The 19,320-nt window shown below is 37.7% G+C and overlaps 1 protein-coding gene across 2 annotated transcripts in view; it reads left to right on the top strand.

The window, feature by feature from the left end:
* KIF13A (kinesin family member 13A) overlaps positions 1-19,320 on the top strand; it is a 103,454-nt gene that overhangs the window by 36,620 nt on the left and 47,514 nt on the right. For both annotated transcript variants that reach the window (XM_058800499.1, XM_058800489.1), the window contains exons 3-7: positions 2,980-2,992; positions 9,016-9,076; positions 16,413-16,505; positions 16,994-17,174; positions 18,181-18,268. In XM_058800499.1, the coding sequence (XP_058656482.1) occupies positions 2,980-2,992; positions 9,016-9,076; positions 16,413-16,505; positions 16,994-17,174; positions 18,181-18,268 (436 nt within the window). The remainder of the gene's footprint in view (positions 1-2,979; positions 2,993-9,015; positions 9,077-16,412; positions 16,506-16,993; positions 17,175-18,180; positions 18,269-19,320) is intronic.

The raw sequence follows: 19,320 nt of genomic DNA on the forward strand, positions 1-19,320 counted from the left end.
ATATGTGTGTGTCTCTGCTTCTCCAGCCCCAGTTGTGACATGGAATGACCACATTTGTGTGGTTACTGTTTGGTAAAAATTAAGACAGCTTCAATTATCTATGAAGCTGAAAAATGCTGGAAATGGCAAGAAGTAAGGAAGCACATATTTTTAAAAGAAAGACAGCAAAGCAAACAAAAAAATATATGTCAAAAGTTGGTTAGGCTAATGCAGGATTTTATAGCACATCTTTAAGCTGCCACAGATGTGTTTTCTGGTAAACTGTAAACAGTTCTTCAGTTATTAGTTTGAGTCCTTTGATTGAAGTATTTTGGAGTGTTTCCATCTGATTCACTGCCAGAACAATGGTTACACTGAGTTGATTAGCTGATATATCCAAATAGCTTAAAAATCTATCCTGTGAGTTAATATAGCTGACTTACTCCAGAGGCCTTTGATCATGTTGCTGTTGGTGATGCAGGGAGTTGCTGAAGTTGGTATTAAGAGTTTGGAGCATTTGGATGTGACATATGGTAGGAAGCTGCAGCTCCTTGTGCTTTGAAATCCCAGAGATCAATGATGCTACTGGGAAGCTCTGCCATCCACCAAGGGTTTAAAAAGTGACTATTACGCTTTTCTTGAAATAGACATCAAAGTAAAGCTAGAGGAGACTTCCAAAAAGGTAGTGGATTACACTGCTGAAGTAAATATCTTAAGAATCTTATGTCAAACCATTTCTTCGCTTCAGTGATGTTCTCTACCTTTTCTAATTTGGCCTTGCAAGAATTATTCTAGGAAGAAAAAGCAGTTGGTAAACTTTCTGTTGGATTTTACTCTCAAATAAACTGTTTAGGACTTCTGCTGAATCTGTACAGCAGTCTATCAGGAGTTCTCTAGTAAAGCTGATACAATCCTAAATTATTTTTCAAGGTATGAGTGTATTTTGAAGCATTCCAAAAAGCTTTGGATAACTTCTTTCAATAGGAACTTCTCTTGGAAGTTTAGAGATGGTGCTGGGTCTCTGTCTAGTTATCAGTGATCCTTTTGCCTGATGTCTGGGAGGAATGATGAGGAGGACTCCATCTTATCAGAAGGCTAATTAATTACTTTATTATACTATATATTCTATATTACATTACATCTAAACTGAATCTGCACAAAGCACTCAACTGCCCAGAATCTTGTGACTGTCAACTGACAGTCCCGACACACACACACACACACACATGGATTCAATTGGCCAATAAATCAAAACACTCAAACCAGAGTTCAATTACCAATTCCCTTCAGGTAAACAATCTTCCACAATGCATTCCACTTTGACACAACACAGGTGCAGCAAATGAGATACGAATTGTTTTGATCATTCTTTTTTCTTCTTCTCTCACTGCTTCTCTGAGGTTCAGAGAATGTGAATCCCACATCTAGACAAGCTGATAACATTGTAATTCCATCACATCTGAAAATGGATTAAAATTATAATATTCAGGGTAGAGCTAAATGTATTTTTCAGATAGATGAGAGTGCATTCTGCACGTGTTCTGAGCCACCTGTACATGAGCTAGCCATGGACTGAGCTGTGTAGCCACCACTAATGAAAGGGTAAAAACTGCAGCGACTGGTTTGGCTGGAGGCAAACGATGTTTACATTATACCAGTCCCGTGTCCCAGCTCTGTAACTTCTATTTCAGGCAGATGTGTCATCTGAGGTACGAGCTGAGAGCAGACAGAAAAGATTGTGCAAGAGGTGTTTGTGGATTTGCATCCCTTCAGAGTTTTTTGCTAAGCCCTTGTATTATGGGTTGCTAAGAAAACTGCTCAAAGTGCTCTGTGTCTTCCCTGCCCTTCTCCCAACTTGGTGGGGTTGGTATGTTCAGACTGGTGGATGATGGCATGGCTTGGTCCCAGGTGTTTCTGCACTGAGAGTGCAGAAGTATTTATTTGATATATTTGAATTTTGTGTCATGTGTCTGTTGCTATACCTTTCATCTGTGTCCTTATCTTATAAACCTTACTACATTCTCTATGTTGTTTGTCTATAGACTTTTCTCGTATTTTTTCCTCTTCATCCACATTTTCTTTTCTTTCCCTCATCCATCCTTTGTTCTCCCTTGATGTGAAGAGCGAGTGGCGATTTCTTATTTCCATATATAATTTAAACATATGGCTAGGGTTGTAGTTTTGGTGAATGGCCTAAGTCAGTGTAGCTCTGCACTGTATGTTCACTTCTTGTCTTGCATTGGCATCAGGGAGCAGAGGGCTGCACAGTGAGACAGGGCTGTGATGTCCCACCAGAAAAACCCAAGGTGATTGAATTTATAATGTGGCCATATACTGCCAGCAAAAGCATGAAAGCATTTAAGGACAATTTGAAGTACTCTAAGCTGTTGTCTTTAGACTGGGGGTTTGTCATCCCTGTGTTGTGATAGCACTCATTGGAGTTGGGCGTGAATGGTGATGGTGTCTTTGCACTGGTTTCTTGTGCACTGTGTGGAGAGCACAACCTACACAGGTTTCTTTTTCTTCCCTTCTGTAATCTCTGCAAGAAACATTTGCTTGACTCTTACCATGGTGATGTTTGTGTAGCACTGCTGAGCTCGGTGGGGCTTCACCCTGGCACTTTGCTCTGCCAGTTTGCAGGCTCGGTTTATTTGCCACCAGAGATGGGCTGTGTTTCATCTTTTATGACAAAACAGATACTTGTCTTTCTTCTGGAATACAGTTCTGTTAGATTTTTATATCTATAAGGAATCTGGCACTTTCTTTTTAATGTGGGAGAGTATTAGTAATTAAGTAATTACTGGTTAAAAGTATGTGGTATCTCATTTAAATATCTTCTGATCTGATTACTCTTAAATACATTGTGGATTAAAAAAAGCTCAAATTATAGTAATGACATACACTGACTTTGGTTTTTTTTTTATTTGTTCCCGTCTCTTTATGTGAATGGTGTATTCATGCTTCTCATCACTGTTGCTGGGTTCATTGCAAATCATCTAGAAAACCACCAAAGGTAAGTATTTTGTCTCTTTTTACATTTGTATCTGCTTGAAAATATTGAGCACTGCAGAATTATTGGGCATATTGCTGTAGTATGTGAACAACATGGCTTCAGAAAAGGAAAACATTAAAAATAATCTGTTCTTCAAACTTCCAAGTTAAAAGTTTCATAATTTCAGAAGAATATATTTTAATCCAAATGACATTCAGGCAAGGCACATGGCTTGTTAAAACTGTGACCAGGACAAGCCAAAATTTTAATACAGTCCTAAAAACATTTGGAAGACTGAATAAATAGTGTGTGTAAAACATTTCGTTACAAACAGTTCTGTTTAAAAGTTCAAATACTATTTTTAAAAGGCAACAAAAACCGTCTAGTAATAGATAAACCATTTTTGTTTTCACTTGACAATAGTCAGGAATTAGTAATTAGGGTAAAAGTTGCCAAAGTGCACTAGAAATTACACAGAAAAGATTGTCTGTGTTGTTGGTAGTGCAGGGGAAGGGCAGGAGAAATGGACTTGTTGGGACATTTATTAAAATTTTCTATCAGTTGATATGTATAATAAAAGAGAATTTGATCATTGTTAAACATTTTTTAAAAGGAAGAAAACTCTCATTTTTGTTGTTGTAATTCCTCCACAAACCATTGTTTTTACAAGAGCTTTCATTTTCTGTAGTGCATCATTTGTGTTCCATTATAGGCAGATAAAATTATTCTGGAATTATGTAAAAGCTTATGTATGACCTTGTGTTTCTTTGACAAAATCAGAACAGCTGCAGGCTTGTGCGTAAATGTCACATTATGGTTAGGTATAGTTGGATGGTCATTAATATCCTTAAGCTACAGTGCTGAAATTTGTGATGTTATGTGAAATATTTACCAGATTGAGACAGAAGAAGGTTAGTACCATCTGGGGAAAACTGGCATTGCTGAGTTTGTAAAGATGGGATGTGAGATTTCTTGATTTATACAGTTTTTTGACTACTGCACATAGTTGATTTTAAAATCAAAAATTTTTAAAATAAAATTTTGTAAATAATGGAAATCTCTTTGCCTTCAATGGCCTACTTTATCATCAGCCATGGATAAATTGTTTCCCCAAATCCACTTGGTAGCTCAGAGGCTGTGATAGAAAAAATATATATATAAGGATATTGGGATGCTATTTTGCTTTATATTTTGCCATTTCTGCAAACATTCCATTTTAGTGTAATTTTGTGGCAAAGGTAAAACAGTTGTTCTGAGCTGAGATCTGTGAGCTGTGTCCCAGGGTCCCTTCAAATTTTCTCTCCACACTTCTTCAGCCCTGTCACAGGTCTTGTGTTTGTCATAGTGACCAACTTTTTTTTTCAGTTCTTTAATTGCTTTCATGGACATTAAGTTGACTGGTGTAGACTGTGTCTACATTTCCTTGTGTATCTCCTGTATTACTTGTCTCCATCAGCAGTTGTAAGAGGGCTGTAGGAATAGCTGCCCAGTGAATGAAAATTTCCCTTCTTTAGTTGTCCCTTCCTTTCCTTTTTAGGGACCAGCTAGCACCCAACCTGTCAGACTGACTGCTTCTCAATGAAAGCAAAATGTTTGGCCAATTAATTGGCCATCTCTTGGTCAGATAGAAATGGCCATTAAGCATTGGTCATACAATTGGAACATTTTATAGCTGCACAATGTGTTAGGGATTATGTTCAATCTGGGTAGTGCATTGCTAAATGCTGGAAGCCCCAGACTCTGCCTAGCTTATACTGAGGATTAGACTTCATAAGAATTTAAACTTGTGAAATTAAACTAATTTTGAAACTAATTATGTAATTTGGCCTAAACTGGCAGGCAGTTAATATTGGGTATGTGCTCATTACCTGTAACTAATTTCCATAAGTATACTTACATGCATAAACCCTTAAAATTATTATTTCTGCAAGCCATTGATTAGGAACCTTAATGAAAATACATTGTAGAGAATGTTGTTTTGGCTTTTTAAAATGTGAGCACCTATTTGGCTCTCTTTTTAGGTTCTGTGACATGTAACTGCAGCACAGGCACAATGGCTCCTCTAGTTTAAAATCTAATTAAAATCTGCAATTTCATTTTAAAGCCACAGGTACAGGTGAATTTGAGACAAAACTCTAGATATTTCAATGACACATGTGATGGATGCATGGACCTGCATCCCAGTTTGCCTTGTTGAAGAAGCCATAACTTTTAGTTGTCTCCTTAGCAAAATAACCATCAGCTCTCTTAAACTGCTGCAGGTGTTTGCTGAAGCAATCAAAGCCCCATATCTTCTGTTTTTCTTAAGTGTTGTGGTTACCAGAACAAATATTTTGTACAATTTCTAAGAGTTGCTAACACTCCAAGTATAGTTCTCTATAACCTAGAAATGACCTACATAACTTTATTGGGCTAATGTGCACACTTACAATGATTCTGGATACAGTGCTACCAGGATCCAGCACTTCCCTGCTAGCTCTTTATCATAAATTTTCAATTTTATATTATTGTGCTGAGTGTACCCAGTTCATCCCTTCATGCAAAATCTTTGCTTTGTAACCTCCTACCCTAGTGTGGCAGGTTTCTGGCAGCTTCCTTTTATCTAACTTTCTCTTTCAGATGCTAGGATGAAGTATAAGATACAGAATCTTGCAGAAAATAAGAAAATTTTAAAGGCTTTTTTGTTAATTCCCTCTGTTGTTTAAAATCACAGAACAGTTAATGAAAATAAAGAATACTATTAAACATCTTCCAAAATGTAGTTAAAAACTAAGTCATATAAAGTGCTTGAAGTATAAAAAGTTCTGTTTGTGTCACAGATATCATTGTTCAAAAATACATTATAATAGTTTTGATATAGTTGGTAGATACACTTCTGGTACAAGTTGGTAAAGATTTTTTGCTAAAAATGCTTTTTCAGTGCCTGATAGTGCCCAATTTGAATATTGGCTATTGAGCCTGAGACTTAACCATTAACAGAACTTCTCATGGCTTTGATAGTTGTATTTACAGGCAGATTAATACCCTTTTCATGGATTCTGGGGAGAAAAAAATATTAGGAGAAAAATAATTATTCTGCACACTTCTATCAGAAAAAGGAGTAATACCCACCACTTCCATTTTAAGGAAGAATAATCAGTGAAGAGAGGAGAAAGAAGGGGGCACATAAGATAATATTTAGAATATTTAGTTGTTTCTTCATGGCATGTGTTCTGTGTCTTGACCCCAAGTATACTTCCATGCTCAACTTGGGATTGCTTATCCTGCCATTCCTGCACTGGGCATCAGAAAAATGTAAAATAGTTATCTTTTTTATCATCTTTTCTGTACAAGGGTTGCTTTTTTGGTAGAATGCTGTCCTACAGATATTTCCCATAAAATGCCTTCCTGATGTACATGTTGAAGAGCCTTGCTGATTGGGACCGTGTGTCTTGCTCCTGTGTGCCTTATTTTTACTCTGTTAATTCCTGTGTTTGCAATCTGTTTTCCCAAAGGTCTCAGTTGTCCATAAAATTGTTTTGGTTGGGTGAATCCTTAAGGTATGGTTGCTGGGAATGTTCAAGGTTGCTGTTTTGTCATCACGAATCAAAGTGGTGTTTAAATGTTCTGCCTGTTTAATGGAGAGGGGAATTCAGCTGCAGCTGCTCTGCATGTTTTGCAGATAGTGCATGCTCCAGCAGTTTCTGCCTTTTTGCCTGACAATTTTTTTTAAAAGTAATCTTGTTACTTCTGTTAGAAGGATTTGGCAATTTTCCAGAACAGAATTTATAAATAGACCAAATCCATGCCCCACCTTTTTTGTGTTTATTATGGAAACAAACTAAAATGCTATATTTACATTTGTTTTATCTGAAGGCAGAATTTTTCTCTTCTTATTGCATAATCATTTTTTGACCTTTTGAAAACCAGTCTGACCAATTTTACCATTTTAAAAACATCCCGATAAAATCTGCTTTTCTAGAAGAAACACTTGGCTGCAAGCCCATATTTTAGTTTTAAGAGTCTCTTTGCAAGGCCAGTGTTTAAATTAGAAGTCATTGAATGATCCTGTCATCATTTTCCGTGTTAACCAAGGGGAAAATGTGTAGGACAATAGATTAAATTGGTCTATAGTAGTGCTGTATTGACATTTCAGTCATTACACATAAGCATGTATAGCCAAGTAACCTTTTTAACTGGTCTGTGTGATCCACTGCAGATAACACTTAGTTTTAAGGGGGGAAGAATGGTCAGTTTTGAGTCCTTACAGTAGGGTCTGGGGTTTTTTTTGTGATTTAATTGCTTGCCATTTGGTCAGTGGGGAGACCAGATATTGTTAGCAAGTCCTGTGCTGAAAATTCCCATAGAATTTGAGAAGAGGAACAGTAGTTCTTGGACTGTAGAAGTTAGGAAAAGGGTTTGTGTTCCTACTGATGACATAGTTTTTGCCTAGATTTGATGATCAAATGCACAAAATGTAATTTAAAATGCCCCCAATTTATGTCTGAAGACAAGGTGGAGTAACTGCTGCATTTTACTTGCAGTTCAGTGGCCAAATGACGTTTTTGACTCAGTCACATCAGGGATCATTCTGATTCATGATGATGTCTGATTCTATTTGTGCTGCAGTGACTCAGGCCTCCCTGTTAGATTATTATGGGTTTGTTTGTTTTTTCTTCAGAAGGGAATTCCAGAACTCTTCACTCTTACAGACTAAGTGTTGTCTCAGTATTGAGTCTTCTCTCAGGCCTTTTGATGTGTTTTGCTTTAAGCTGGAGGAAAGGGAAGGAGGTGAAGTTGTTGTGCTAACCTGGTGTTACCTTCTGTATATTTGCAGTAATAGATGTTTTGGGAAGGGTTAGATTGCAGCATAGCTGTAGATTGTGTTGTGTAGTAACTCTGAATAGCTGGGACTTCAACATGTTCTTCATCCCCAAAAGTCAGATGAAAATGATCCATCTTTGTCCTCCCCTCAGGATTTGGTTCTAGGGAATTTGCATATTTCAGCTGACAGAGCCTGTGGCTCTTGCTCTACACTGACGTGCATGGGTTGTCCCACAAAGGAGATCATCTGTTGGATGACCAGGAAAAGGCAATCTTGACCCAGGCAAAGTTTTATTAAAAAGGTGGTTTGAGATTTTCCCCACCTCTTGTGCTTCCCCCCAAAAAACCCCAATAACAAAACCAGAATCTATGTTGTTAACTCATCCACAGTCAGTTTATCATGGCAACATGTGGAAAACACACTGCAGCTTAAGGTGTGTTTGCAGCAACCTAAACCTGTGAAAAAAAGGTTAAATGTCCGTCATGATGTTCTGGAATGCGCAGGAAAATAAACTTGGATCAAATCCCAGCATGTTAAGTGGTTTTACAGGACTCTGTTCCATGTTTGCAAGCCCTCTGAGCAAAGTATTGAATCTCATTCAGTTTCTCACTGCAGCTCTTGACTGAAGTGATACTAAGTCTTTTCACTGGAGCAGGCTCTGATAGCTTGTTTCTCTAAGAGAGCTACATCTTCTATTTGTAGTTTCTGAGCTTCCTCTACTGAGATGCAGTACTGTCCTCTTTGTTTAGATGGATAATCTAATAGTATTTATTTGTTCTTTAAGAGTAATGCTCTTCTAAATATCAGAAGTGCATCCCAAGGTAAAAATTGTGTGTATTGTGCTGATGTCTGCTAAATAGTCATCTCACCAAATTCTGTGTATTGAGTGCTTGTGTTGCTGTTCTGTTACTAATAATAGAAACATTTGTCACTGTTGGTGCCTGGAGAAGAGTGGAGTTAATTATGAGTTTTTGTCTGTGTTTTGTAATCTGTATTAGGGGATAGAGTAAGGAGTAATCTGTATAGTGTATCATACAGATGGAAAAGAAGTATTGAGCTTTGTTTCTCTCATGATTACACAAAAGTATTTCTGCCAATTATGCCTTATTACAGTTCTGATTTAGGATCTGCAGAAATAGTAGAGCCCAACTGCAATTACACTGTCATGGGTATGTACTGCTTTAAAACAAAAGTCTTATAGCCAGAGCTCCTAATTTGTCTTTTTTATGTGCTTCTACAGGTGTTTGCCTTTGATCACTGCTTCTGGTCCATGGATGAATCAAACACCACAAAATATGCAGGTAAACTATTTTCTATACAATGGACAGTGTAAATAATTCAAGAAAGGTCCAAACTGCCATATGTTATTTTGTGAAGTTGTTTTGGGGTTGTTTGTGGTTTTTTGTGCATTTTGCACTATGATGCTCAAGTGACTTCTTCACAGAGGCAGACTTACGATTTTTACAGGGATTCAGTCATCTGGTACTAGCTCCTCAACTGAGAAGGAATGCAAGTTTTAAGGTGCCTGGGATGCTGTTCAGGAGAGATGTTTTTACATTTAAGCTATAACTTTTTTTAAAAAATCACCTGGAACTGCCTTTTGTCGTTTCTGTCACTTACAATTTCATTTCTGCATCAGCAATTACTTCTGACTGATGCTAGTGATGAATATGCATGCTTTCAGTGCTCTGCATCTCTGTGCATAAGAGGGGGGAATAAAGCATGTTCTCCTCAGACAGTGTGATTATCTCAGGTCTTTCAAGTGATTCATATTCTGACTGTTCAGATCCCTAATGTGTTTTGAGTGATCAGCTTTGTGACTCCTTCCTACCAAAAGCTGGCTAATCCACATAAGATTGTAATCCTAGCAGTTTTCTCATAACTGGATTTGTCTATTAGTATATTCATATTTTATAAGAGGACTTGTTTTGGTAGAGAAATCTCTGAACACTGGAATTCAAAGGCTGTGGTCCATGGAAAAGGAAAAGCCCCAAGCTTAGATATTCATATTATGAAATTTTTTGGCCCATACGAAATCTTGAAAGCTGGTGGGGTTCATTTCCTCAAAGTTTAAGATCAGTGATCTCATAAATGAACTGCCATATACTGCCATGTGTTAAAAATATATTTCTGACTACTGTAGGCCCTGGTATGAAATCCCAAATCTTAAGGACTGCACTATATTTCTTAATTGCCTAAGCAAAGAGAAGCTTCTTCAGGAAAAAATCTTTTTCACTTGTTCAGCCTTCAAGAGCTGTGTTTGCACTCAACAGGTGCACTGCACAGTATTTCTAGCTCAGGCTGGGAGAGCCTTTGGAGCCCGCAGCACCTCCTTATGTGCCTGCACACCCCTGTTTCCTATAAAAGGAAGGAGGTGATGGTGTGTGCCCATACCTTGGCCCCATGTGCACGTGGGAGCTACACCTGTTGGGTACACTGTGGCACTAACCCACAGCAGAGATGGGATAGACCCAAGAAACACTCCTAACCAGTTGGACTTGTCTTTGTCGTGGTTTAACTCATCTCCAGGTGAATTCAGTGGGCTTCTAGTTCTGTTTGTTTTTCATTTGAGTGAAAGCTAGATCTCTCTAGTGTGTTTCAGAGGTTGTAAGTGGATTTGCCCTATCTAAGAAATTAAGTTTTATTATCTGTATGTAGATTAACCTCTTGTGGGACTGGTTGCTAGAAAATGGTGCCTTGCATCTCTTCCACTTTCTTACTGGCTAGTAAGTTATGAGGTGTTATTTTGCCTATTCCAGTCAATACTCCTGCCTGGGAAAAAAGAAAACCAAAACTTGTTTTTGGCTTTGGTTTTTTTCCTTGTTTTGTTGGGGGGAAGTGGGAGGGGCGGTATTTTCTTGGAGCTTCTTTCTTGGTGGAAGCCTATGTGGGAGGCTTTGGTGGTTTTTTCTTTTTTCTTTTCAGAAACATGATAAGAATGTGGGCTTGAAGACTTGCACACAAAAACAATGGTTTCACTGTTTTGTTGTTGTGTTTGTTGCATGGTCTTGAAGCTATCTTATGACTGCCCAGCCCTAAGTTCTAGAACATAATGAAAATGATACAATATTGAAACAAAAGTAATTAAAAAACAAGTTCCAAGTGTTTCAGGTGTAAGTTACTCTGTTGTTCACCTGCTTGGGCATGAGCTGATGCTATCCTATACAACAGTAGCATTTCTTGGTTTAGGTCCAAAAATCAAATGCTGATATGGCAATATTTCTGATTTATGTATTGTTAATATTAAGGCTCCTTAAGTCTGTTTTCACAGCTTGGCCTCAATGTGCATATCTATTAACAAAAAAATTACAGTAACTGGATTTTGTTGGGATTTCTGTTAACTTCTTTGACTCATAGAACAAACCTCCATTGTCCTAGGCACCTTGTAAATAGCCATCTTGTCTTGCATCCAGAGGCTGTTAATGCTGTAACAGTCTTTGCTGCAATCTTAGATTCCAAACGAGCCATCTGACCACCTGACTTTTGGAGCTAAACAGGTATCTCTTGGATGCTGGGCTACAGAAGGAATGCTCATCTGGAAGCTAGGTGCATTCAACACTCCTGCCCAAAGTGGCTCTCTGTGGATGTGTAAATTTAATGTCATTGCCAGGGGTGAGTTGCAGAATTAAAAGGAAACATATAAAGCTTTATATGTTTCCTTTAAATTGTGCAACTCACACCTAAGTCCAGACTGCTTAAAAATATAAGTTGTGTATGAGCTTTAGGCTGAAAGTAATATTCTTAGAAAAGGCATATGCAACAAATGCATTTCCTTGAAAAACCCTTTTACCTGTATCACAGAAATACAATGGAAGATGATACAGTGTAAGGTTTAACAAGTACTAGGCCACCCCATCAGTCACTGCTCTCTGTGCAAAACCAAATGTGCTCATTTTGCATTATGTTGAATGGATATATAGTTGTGTATTTCACAGTGTATTAAAGATTTAGCTGATTGACAGGTGGGCCATGAGAACACACAGAATGGTGTGCACCACAGACAGCATACGTGGATAACTCTTCCTTGCCATTTTTGTTTTAATGCCCACAAACCCAGTGTTTGTCCACTCCTGGCAATGCACATTTGTCACAGGATCTTTAAAACTATTACACATGATCAGACTGACTTTATTTCTCACTTTATTGATCAATCTATGCTACTATCAGCACTTACTAATATTGTTCACTCAAGAGCGAGATTCCCATTTGGATAAACTTAATTGTGGGTAATTGAAAACAGTTCCCAGGCTCTGGGGGTGTAGGGCTGACCCTAAAATGGTATAAGCCAATTTTGTTTTATGAGAGATCTTCAATTTATTTGGCTGAAACATAGGCTTATTTTTTTTGTACTAATTTTCTTTCTGTACTCATGTTCGGGAAGTACCTACCTTATCTTTCCAGCACTTGAAAACATGGATATTGTTGCTGTTGGCAGCAGAATTGCTTTTTTAGCAATTTTTTTCCTGTTGAAATGGAAACTGCAGTCTTAAATTCTAAATGATCCAGTGATATCACCAACAGAAATAGTGAAGGTAACCTTCAGGTGACAAAAAACTTGTAGAGGGCATCTTTGCAGCTCTCCTTGCAGGACTGGCTCTCATAAAGACAGCAGGGAGTCTGGAGTACAGAAGAGAAGTAAACTCTTTACAAGCCTTTGTGGAACTGGTGCTCTGATTTCTGCCCTCCAGGATAAGGGGGCTCTTTAGCAACTTGATATATTGTGTTAGAGAGAGCCCCATCCAACCTGTCCTGGAACACTTCCAGGGATGGGACCTCCACAGCTTCTCTGGGCAACCTGTGCCAGTGCCTCATCACCTTCACAGTAAAGAAGTTTTTCCATATTTCTCATCTAAGAATATATTCTTTCACTAATAATCTAGATTCTTTCAGTTTGGGGGGCTTTTTATTTGTCTTTGTTCGTTTGGTTTTTACACTGAATATTGATGCTGTGCATTTCTGAACAGTTTGTGTCTGTGTCATTCCAAGCAAGGAATGGTTTGTGCTGATCATCACGTGCTAGCTCCTGCACCTTTTTTCTGATTATTTTTTTCTGAAAGCCATAGTTAGGTGTTTGGTGAAAATATGGATTTCTCATTGGGAAGGGGTGAAAAAGAAGTCAGTGAAGTAGTTTTTGAGGAGGGGGGGAATTTGGTTATAGGACAGAATGAGTTTGCCTTGATCTGGAAGAGGGATGAGCTTTGTCTATAGGCTGCAGTAGAGGTGTTTTGAGAGTGAACAAAATAGCTTATTGCCATTTATTCATGACTTGAATGGGTCAGAAGTCAGTTTGTGGATAATGGACACACCTGCTTGCCTTGGAAAGCTCACAGAGACAAATAACTGCTCAGCATTTTGGTGAAGAGGAAGATATTGAGAAATTCACAGAGATGTGAACAAAGGATTCTTTTTACAAGCCTGGATGACAGTAAGAGCCTATTGAAGTCTGCAATGAAGTGGATTTTTAAAAGGAAGAAAAGAAACCCTTCTGTTTGGGAAGGATTCAGGAGATGGCATAAATAACTGCTGCAGCACTTAGGCAGGTTCATTCCTAGGACCCCACACTGTATTGACTTGCCTGGGTTTTTCATAAACTCCCTAACCTCCATCATGTCTGGCCTGAAATCTCAGCTCTGTGTTTCTGCAGGCTCCTGAGAGGCTATACACATGACTTGGAGCTAAACTGTAATTTTATAGGAAAGATGTATGCTGACTGCAACATTTTCCTTTTAAAAAGGAAGTAAACCAGGCAATTGGCTGAAAGAATTCTACCCTTCTACCCTCACAAGAGACAATGACTTGTGGATTTTGAGCAGACACAAGTGTCTTGTTTATTTGTAGTTTTGACTTAACATTGAAGCTGTTCCTGGTCTGCAAGAAAAATTCACCAGACTTTATTTCCCTTTCCTCAAAAGGATGGGCAGAAGGGAGTTCCTGGTGTGTGAGAGCTGGCAGCTCATTTCTTTACCCTGGGCTCCCTGGCAGCCTTGGGCATGTTCTCCCAAGCTTGTCCCTCCCAAGCTTCTCCCAGCTCTGAGCAAAAGCTGGAAGAGGGGATGGATGTCTATGGCCTTTGGTTGCCTCTAAGGTGCTGAATTGTCTTAGTCAGCTGGAAGATTGGGAATTCCCTTCTTAAAGACTATAGAGGAAATCCTCCTGTTAGGGGTTTGTTTTTTTTTCATTTCTCCTATTTGCTGAAAATTAAGTCATAAGTTAAAACCCCTCCGCTAACTTCCTTAAATGCTAGGCATCTGTGGAAGAAAAGTCATGTAAATAAGAAAAAGTATGAATTACAGGCAATATTGACTTATTTAGCAAAACAGATGCAGCAGTGTTGACACTGGATCTATATTATTTCTTTTGACTGTAAACACACATGGACATAATTTTGTATGATACAGAGTTTGTAAGCAGTTTGCAGACCCACTAATAAAATTCAAGGGGGAAGCAGTGTGGTTTCTTAATAAAAAATAGCAAAATATCATGGATGATATATTGCTACTCTCAGTGCCCTGCATTTGCAAGTTGATAAAATATCCATATTTGAATTTCAGCATTTTGTGCTCTTTTCTGTGAGTGCACTTAAGACCAAATCTAATTTTATCCCACGATCATTTGACTGGTTACTATAAACAATACTTTTTAATGACCCATTTGTCTGCGTTAGTATTGCTGAGCTCTTCAAATATGTAATAAAAATGCCATTTTAGAGTTTTATATCAGTGTCTCATTGATTTTCTGTTTGTGATGACAGTTTGAAAATTAAGTATCTCCTGAAAAATAAGCTCAGCTTTGCCAGTGAAATTTCAAGTGGATTCCTTCCCTGATATTTATCAGTGCAGTAATCTGTAGGTCATCCTATGGTCATATGACCAGGCACAATTTTAAAACACTTTGGTATTTGCCTTTTTTTTCCTTAGGAAACGTGGAGGAGGTTACTGGTTTATTACTTGTCAGAAGTGGGTGATAAAAGTTTTTTCTCCTTCTGACAAATGGTTTTGTCTTCCACTCACAATCACTGTGTAATGTATATATATTTTATTTTTCTTTTAATATTTATATTCAGCTTCAGTCTTTGCTTGATTTTTTGTTCTTGCTCAGCTTAGGAGTTGGTTAGAAAGCAAAATTTTGTTTATTTGACATTCTTATTAAAATCTTCTGCTGATATATTTCGTTCATCAGTAGTTGAGCACTCTCTGTTCCAGGTTGTTGAGCAGCGCTTTCTCAGCCGTAGATATTCTAAAATGACCAAATGACCCCCTAGTTGAAGGAGTCAACTAGCACTGAATGTGCATGGTGAAGGAAATGGAGTCACTCCAGAATACAGTGGATTTTCCTCTGATTTTAGTTCCTATATTCAGCATTTCTGAACTGTGTTAATGCAAGTCCAGTGACACTTTGGAATTTTAGAAATTCAGCTAGAAAGGGACACATAGACCATTTCATTGTGCATCACTGCACTAGTTTTTTCTTTATAGGAGAAAAGAAATTAGGTTATAATAAAAGGAAAATGAAAGTGATGTACTTTCTTGTCCTATTCTTCTAAAACCTTCTGCAGTCATTCCAGAGGTGGTTCTGCAGGAATTCTCTGGGCTATGGAATGTGGGTGTTCTCATAAGTAATTATGTAGCAAGATTTATGCTAGTATGCCATTTTGAGAGTATGAAGTCACTATTGCATCCACAGTAAGAAATAATTTCTCCCAACTGATAATTGCTGAAACTCCCATACCAAGATGAGAGAGGCAGCTGATCACAGGTGTTCAGAAAGTCACCAGGCAGTGAATCTAAGTTTAAAACCATACACCTGAAGGTGAACAAATACTGTCCTTAGCTCAGCTCTCCTTGTTTTGGGTGTACACACAGCTGGTGTAATTGTCTGATCAGAACTCAAAGCAGACAGCACATTAACCCTCTTTGTGGTGTAAAAATTCTGGGCTTTCCTATTAAAAAAACAAACAAACAATACAACTGTTTTCATCTTCTACACCTGAAAGATTGAAGTGCATCTAAAATCTGCCTGGCTCGGGGAGTCAATTTTCAAACTATCAGATTCTGCAGCTGATGTTTCAAGTTATGGATTTGGCAGAATATGTCCTCAAACGACTCTGTTGAGGTCTCACAGCCTCCTAATACACATTTTCTTCCTGAATGTCATTGGAATGCTTTTATCTTGTTCCAACATCACCTTGCTACAGGGGGAATTGTAATGGCTTGTAGTGAAACTTGAGGCAAGTTCCCAAGAGAACAGCTACTTGTTCCTGTGTGCCCCTAATGTCCTGATTCACCAATGGGTTTCATTGAAATTTCTTTTGACTCTTTTTGTTACAGGACTCTGTGATTAAACAATACATATTAATTGCAGAAATACTCTGAAATAATAAAAAATTTAGACATCTGTGTTATTTTCTAAGCATTCAACTTCTATGACAACTTTTGGAAAACTGCTCACTTTACAGATAATCAGCAATATATTTAAATGCAGGTAGCAACAGTTTTGATCCTATCACTCAGTTGTACATGAATAATGTTTCCATCAGTGCTCTTAATCATAAAAAATAATGTGCAAACCTTTTTTATTCTTGTTCTCATTTAATTTTAGCATGTTATACCATTTAAAATAAGCCAAATTATTTTCTAGGTCAAGAAGTGGTGTTCAAGTGCCTTGGGGAAGGAATTCTGGAAAAGGCCTTTCAGGGATATAATGCTTGTATTTTTGCCTATGGACAGACAGGTGAGTGCCCTAAGGGAGAGAACACTTTGTGCACATGGGAAATGAGAACAACAAAACATAAAGGAGATAACATTTAAAAATTGTACTTTGAAATATCATGATATTTCATAAATGTCTAGTACAAGCAGTGATAAGTAAATTCCTAAAAGCAGCTCTGTCAGGATGATCCTGGTTGTTGCCTGTTGGGGCCTCTTTCAAAGCCTGAAAGGAGTAGTGAGTAGTCTCCTACTGGAGACTTACTCAGTTTCTAGTGTTTAAGTGTGTTCCAAGGAGCCCCAAGTAATGTCCCTACTGAAAGAAACCTTCAGGATAATTTCTCTTTTTGTTTACTTATACCTTGTCCAAAGAATTAGCTGTCTGGAATAGAATGTCATGTTGTGCTAATACATGCTCCTGGAGCAATGAAAAGAGAATTAAAATGTGCTTGAATGAACGAATAATTAAGAAATTATATTCTAAAGCATTTTCTTCTCCTTTTTTTCTTTTAGGTTCAGGAAAATCCTTTTCCATGATGGGCAATGCAGAGCAGCTGGGTCTGATCCCACGGCTCTGTTGTGCTTTATTTCAGAGAATCTCTGTAGAAGAAAATGAATCTCATACTTTTAAAGTAGAAGTGTCCTATATGGAAATCTACAATGAGAAAGTCAGAGATCTGCTTGACCCAAAAGGGTGAGTAGCTTCACTTTCCCCTACAGCCTTCTGTATTTTTCTCTAAACTCTAAAAAGAGGAATTGGTTTTGGAAGTCCCTGAGGAGGTTTTTTCAGAATGTATGTTTATATGACTTCTTTAGAGAGGATTAGATACCAAACACAAGAATGAATATTCATGTGTGTTCAAATAATCACTGGTGTGATTAATTTAAACATTAGGATACCATCCTACTGATGCAGGCAAATACTGTATGAAGTACTTTACCACCACAAAGCAAGACCACATACGAGTGAGTTCTGGGGTATTTTGCCAGATGATCCAGGCAGTATTTGTGTAGGAATTTTCATCAGCTAGGAGAAATTTGAAGCTTATTTACAGCTAGGTCCTTGTGGTTTAGATATTGAACTTTTTTGAATGTGGAAAGGTGACACCTTAGCATTTACTTAGGAATTCTTTCTTCTATTTTGTCTACACAGAAATAGTGATTAGGCACTCTGGCTTGGAGATGTGTGTACAGGAAGTAGTTTGACAACACTTGTTCAACTGAGCATTGATATATGTGATTTATATTTCAATTCTTGAATATAATTGCTGAAGGTGTTGTGTGCAAGTTAGTTAACAAGATAGATTTCAGACCTCGGTATGTGTCTATATAAAGTATAGAAAATGTGAGAAGAAATGAAAGCTTTAGCAAATTGCTAGAGGGAGGGTTTTTAGTCTCCTTTTTTTTAGTTCGGTATTCTTTCTGCCAATTAAGGCATTTCAGGTTTTGTTCCAGCCACAAATACTGGGGTGGGAAGATGCATGAAAAATAATTTATGTATGTAGATCAAAACTAGTTAGATTGGTTTGACTCTTTATTGTTTGAGTTACAAATTCTCGAATACTTTCTTCTTCCTTTTACAATTAAAAAAGACATAAATTGACTTCTGCTATATAAAAGGTACTTATTTCATGTTAGGGTAATAGTTGGCTCTCCATGCTAATGAGTAGATGGTGCATGAGTTGTACTTTATTCCACAGGAGCCGGCAGTCCCTCAAGGTCCGGGAGCACAAGGTGCTGGGTCCGTATGTCGATGGCCTGTCTCAGCTGGCTGTTACAAACTTTGAGGTAAATCTGAACCAGGGACAAGTTTATTAATAACACCTATGTACACGAGCAGTAGGAGTCTCAGAAGAGGTAAACTAATGTCTGTCTAGATATTTTCTAGATATTTATTTCATGTGGAAGCACTGGGTTTGTCCTTGTGTTAGTTACAAATATAGTAGTGGTATCTCATTAATTTGCAGTTTCACTGCATGTAATATATGCCATGAACACAATATTTGCTTGACACAGGAAATATGAGGATTCTAAGATAATTATATTAGTCTTTCAGCATGAATTTGACTTTGTTGTTGAGTACTACATTCTGTTTTATATAGGTAATTCATAACTTAAATCACAGCAGCATCTAAGCCTACTTGATTTATCAAAACACATTCAAATAAATTAGTATTGTAGAAGCCAATGAACCACTGTAGGCACAATGGAAATAATTAAAGCAGTGCAGTTTTAGGAGTTGTGTGGGAATTTCTTTTTATGAAGAAACCGATTTGGAAATCTGATTCAGAAGTGTTTTTTAGAAAAATGTTAATTATTTGTGTAGTGTTATGTCCTTCTTTTTATGTTTTGAGGTTTTAAATTTTTTCTGCAGCATCTGTGTGTATTATACATTTTAAAAACTGCTTTTGCAGCTTCTATAGTGAATTGCTTAGTTTGAAAGCTCACCTCCTTTGTGCAAATTCTAGTACGTGTTGTTTATGCTTAAGTTTTGGCTGATGACTTCTGAAACGGTTTTGGAAGACTCAGTAAGCACATATCTCAGGCTCTGCGTAGTCATCTTTGTCTTGCACATGTGGGAAGGTAGAGGTTGAAGTGAGGTAATGTTTTGAGCCAATTAAGTGAAGATAGCATTAGTGCAGGTCAGTAAAGAGATGCCCTGTGTTCACTTGTGTAAGTGAATCTGTGCTGGCCTGATTCCTGGCATTAAACAATATGCTTTGTAATGTGGGTGTCACCAACATAGTTCAGCAGAAGATAAGGAAAAGGCAAAGTGACTGTAGTTGCTGGGCTTTAAGTGCAGCACTTAAAAAGAGATATGATTTAACATTGTTCTGTGG

This window comes from Ammospiza caudacuta, chromosome 1 (genome assembly GCF_027887145.1).
Source record: "Ammospiza caudacuta isolate bAmmCau1 chromosome 1, bAmmCau1.pri, whole genome shotgun sequence".
Taxonomy (NCBI): domain Eukaryota; kingdom Metazoa; phylum Chordata; class Aves; order Passeriformes; family Passerellidae; genus Ammospiza; species Ammospiza caudacuta.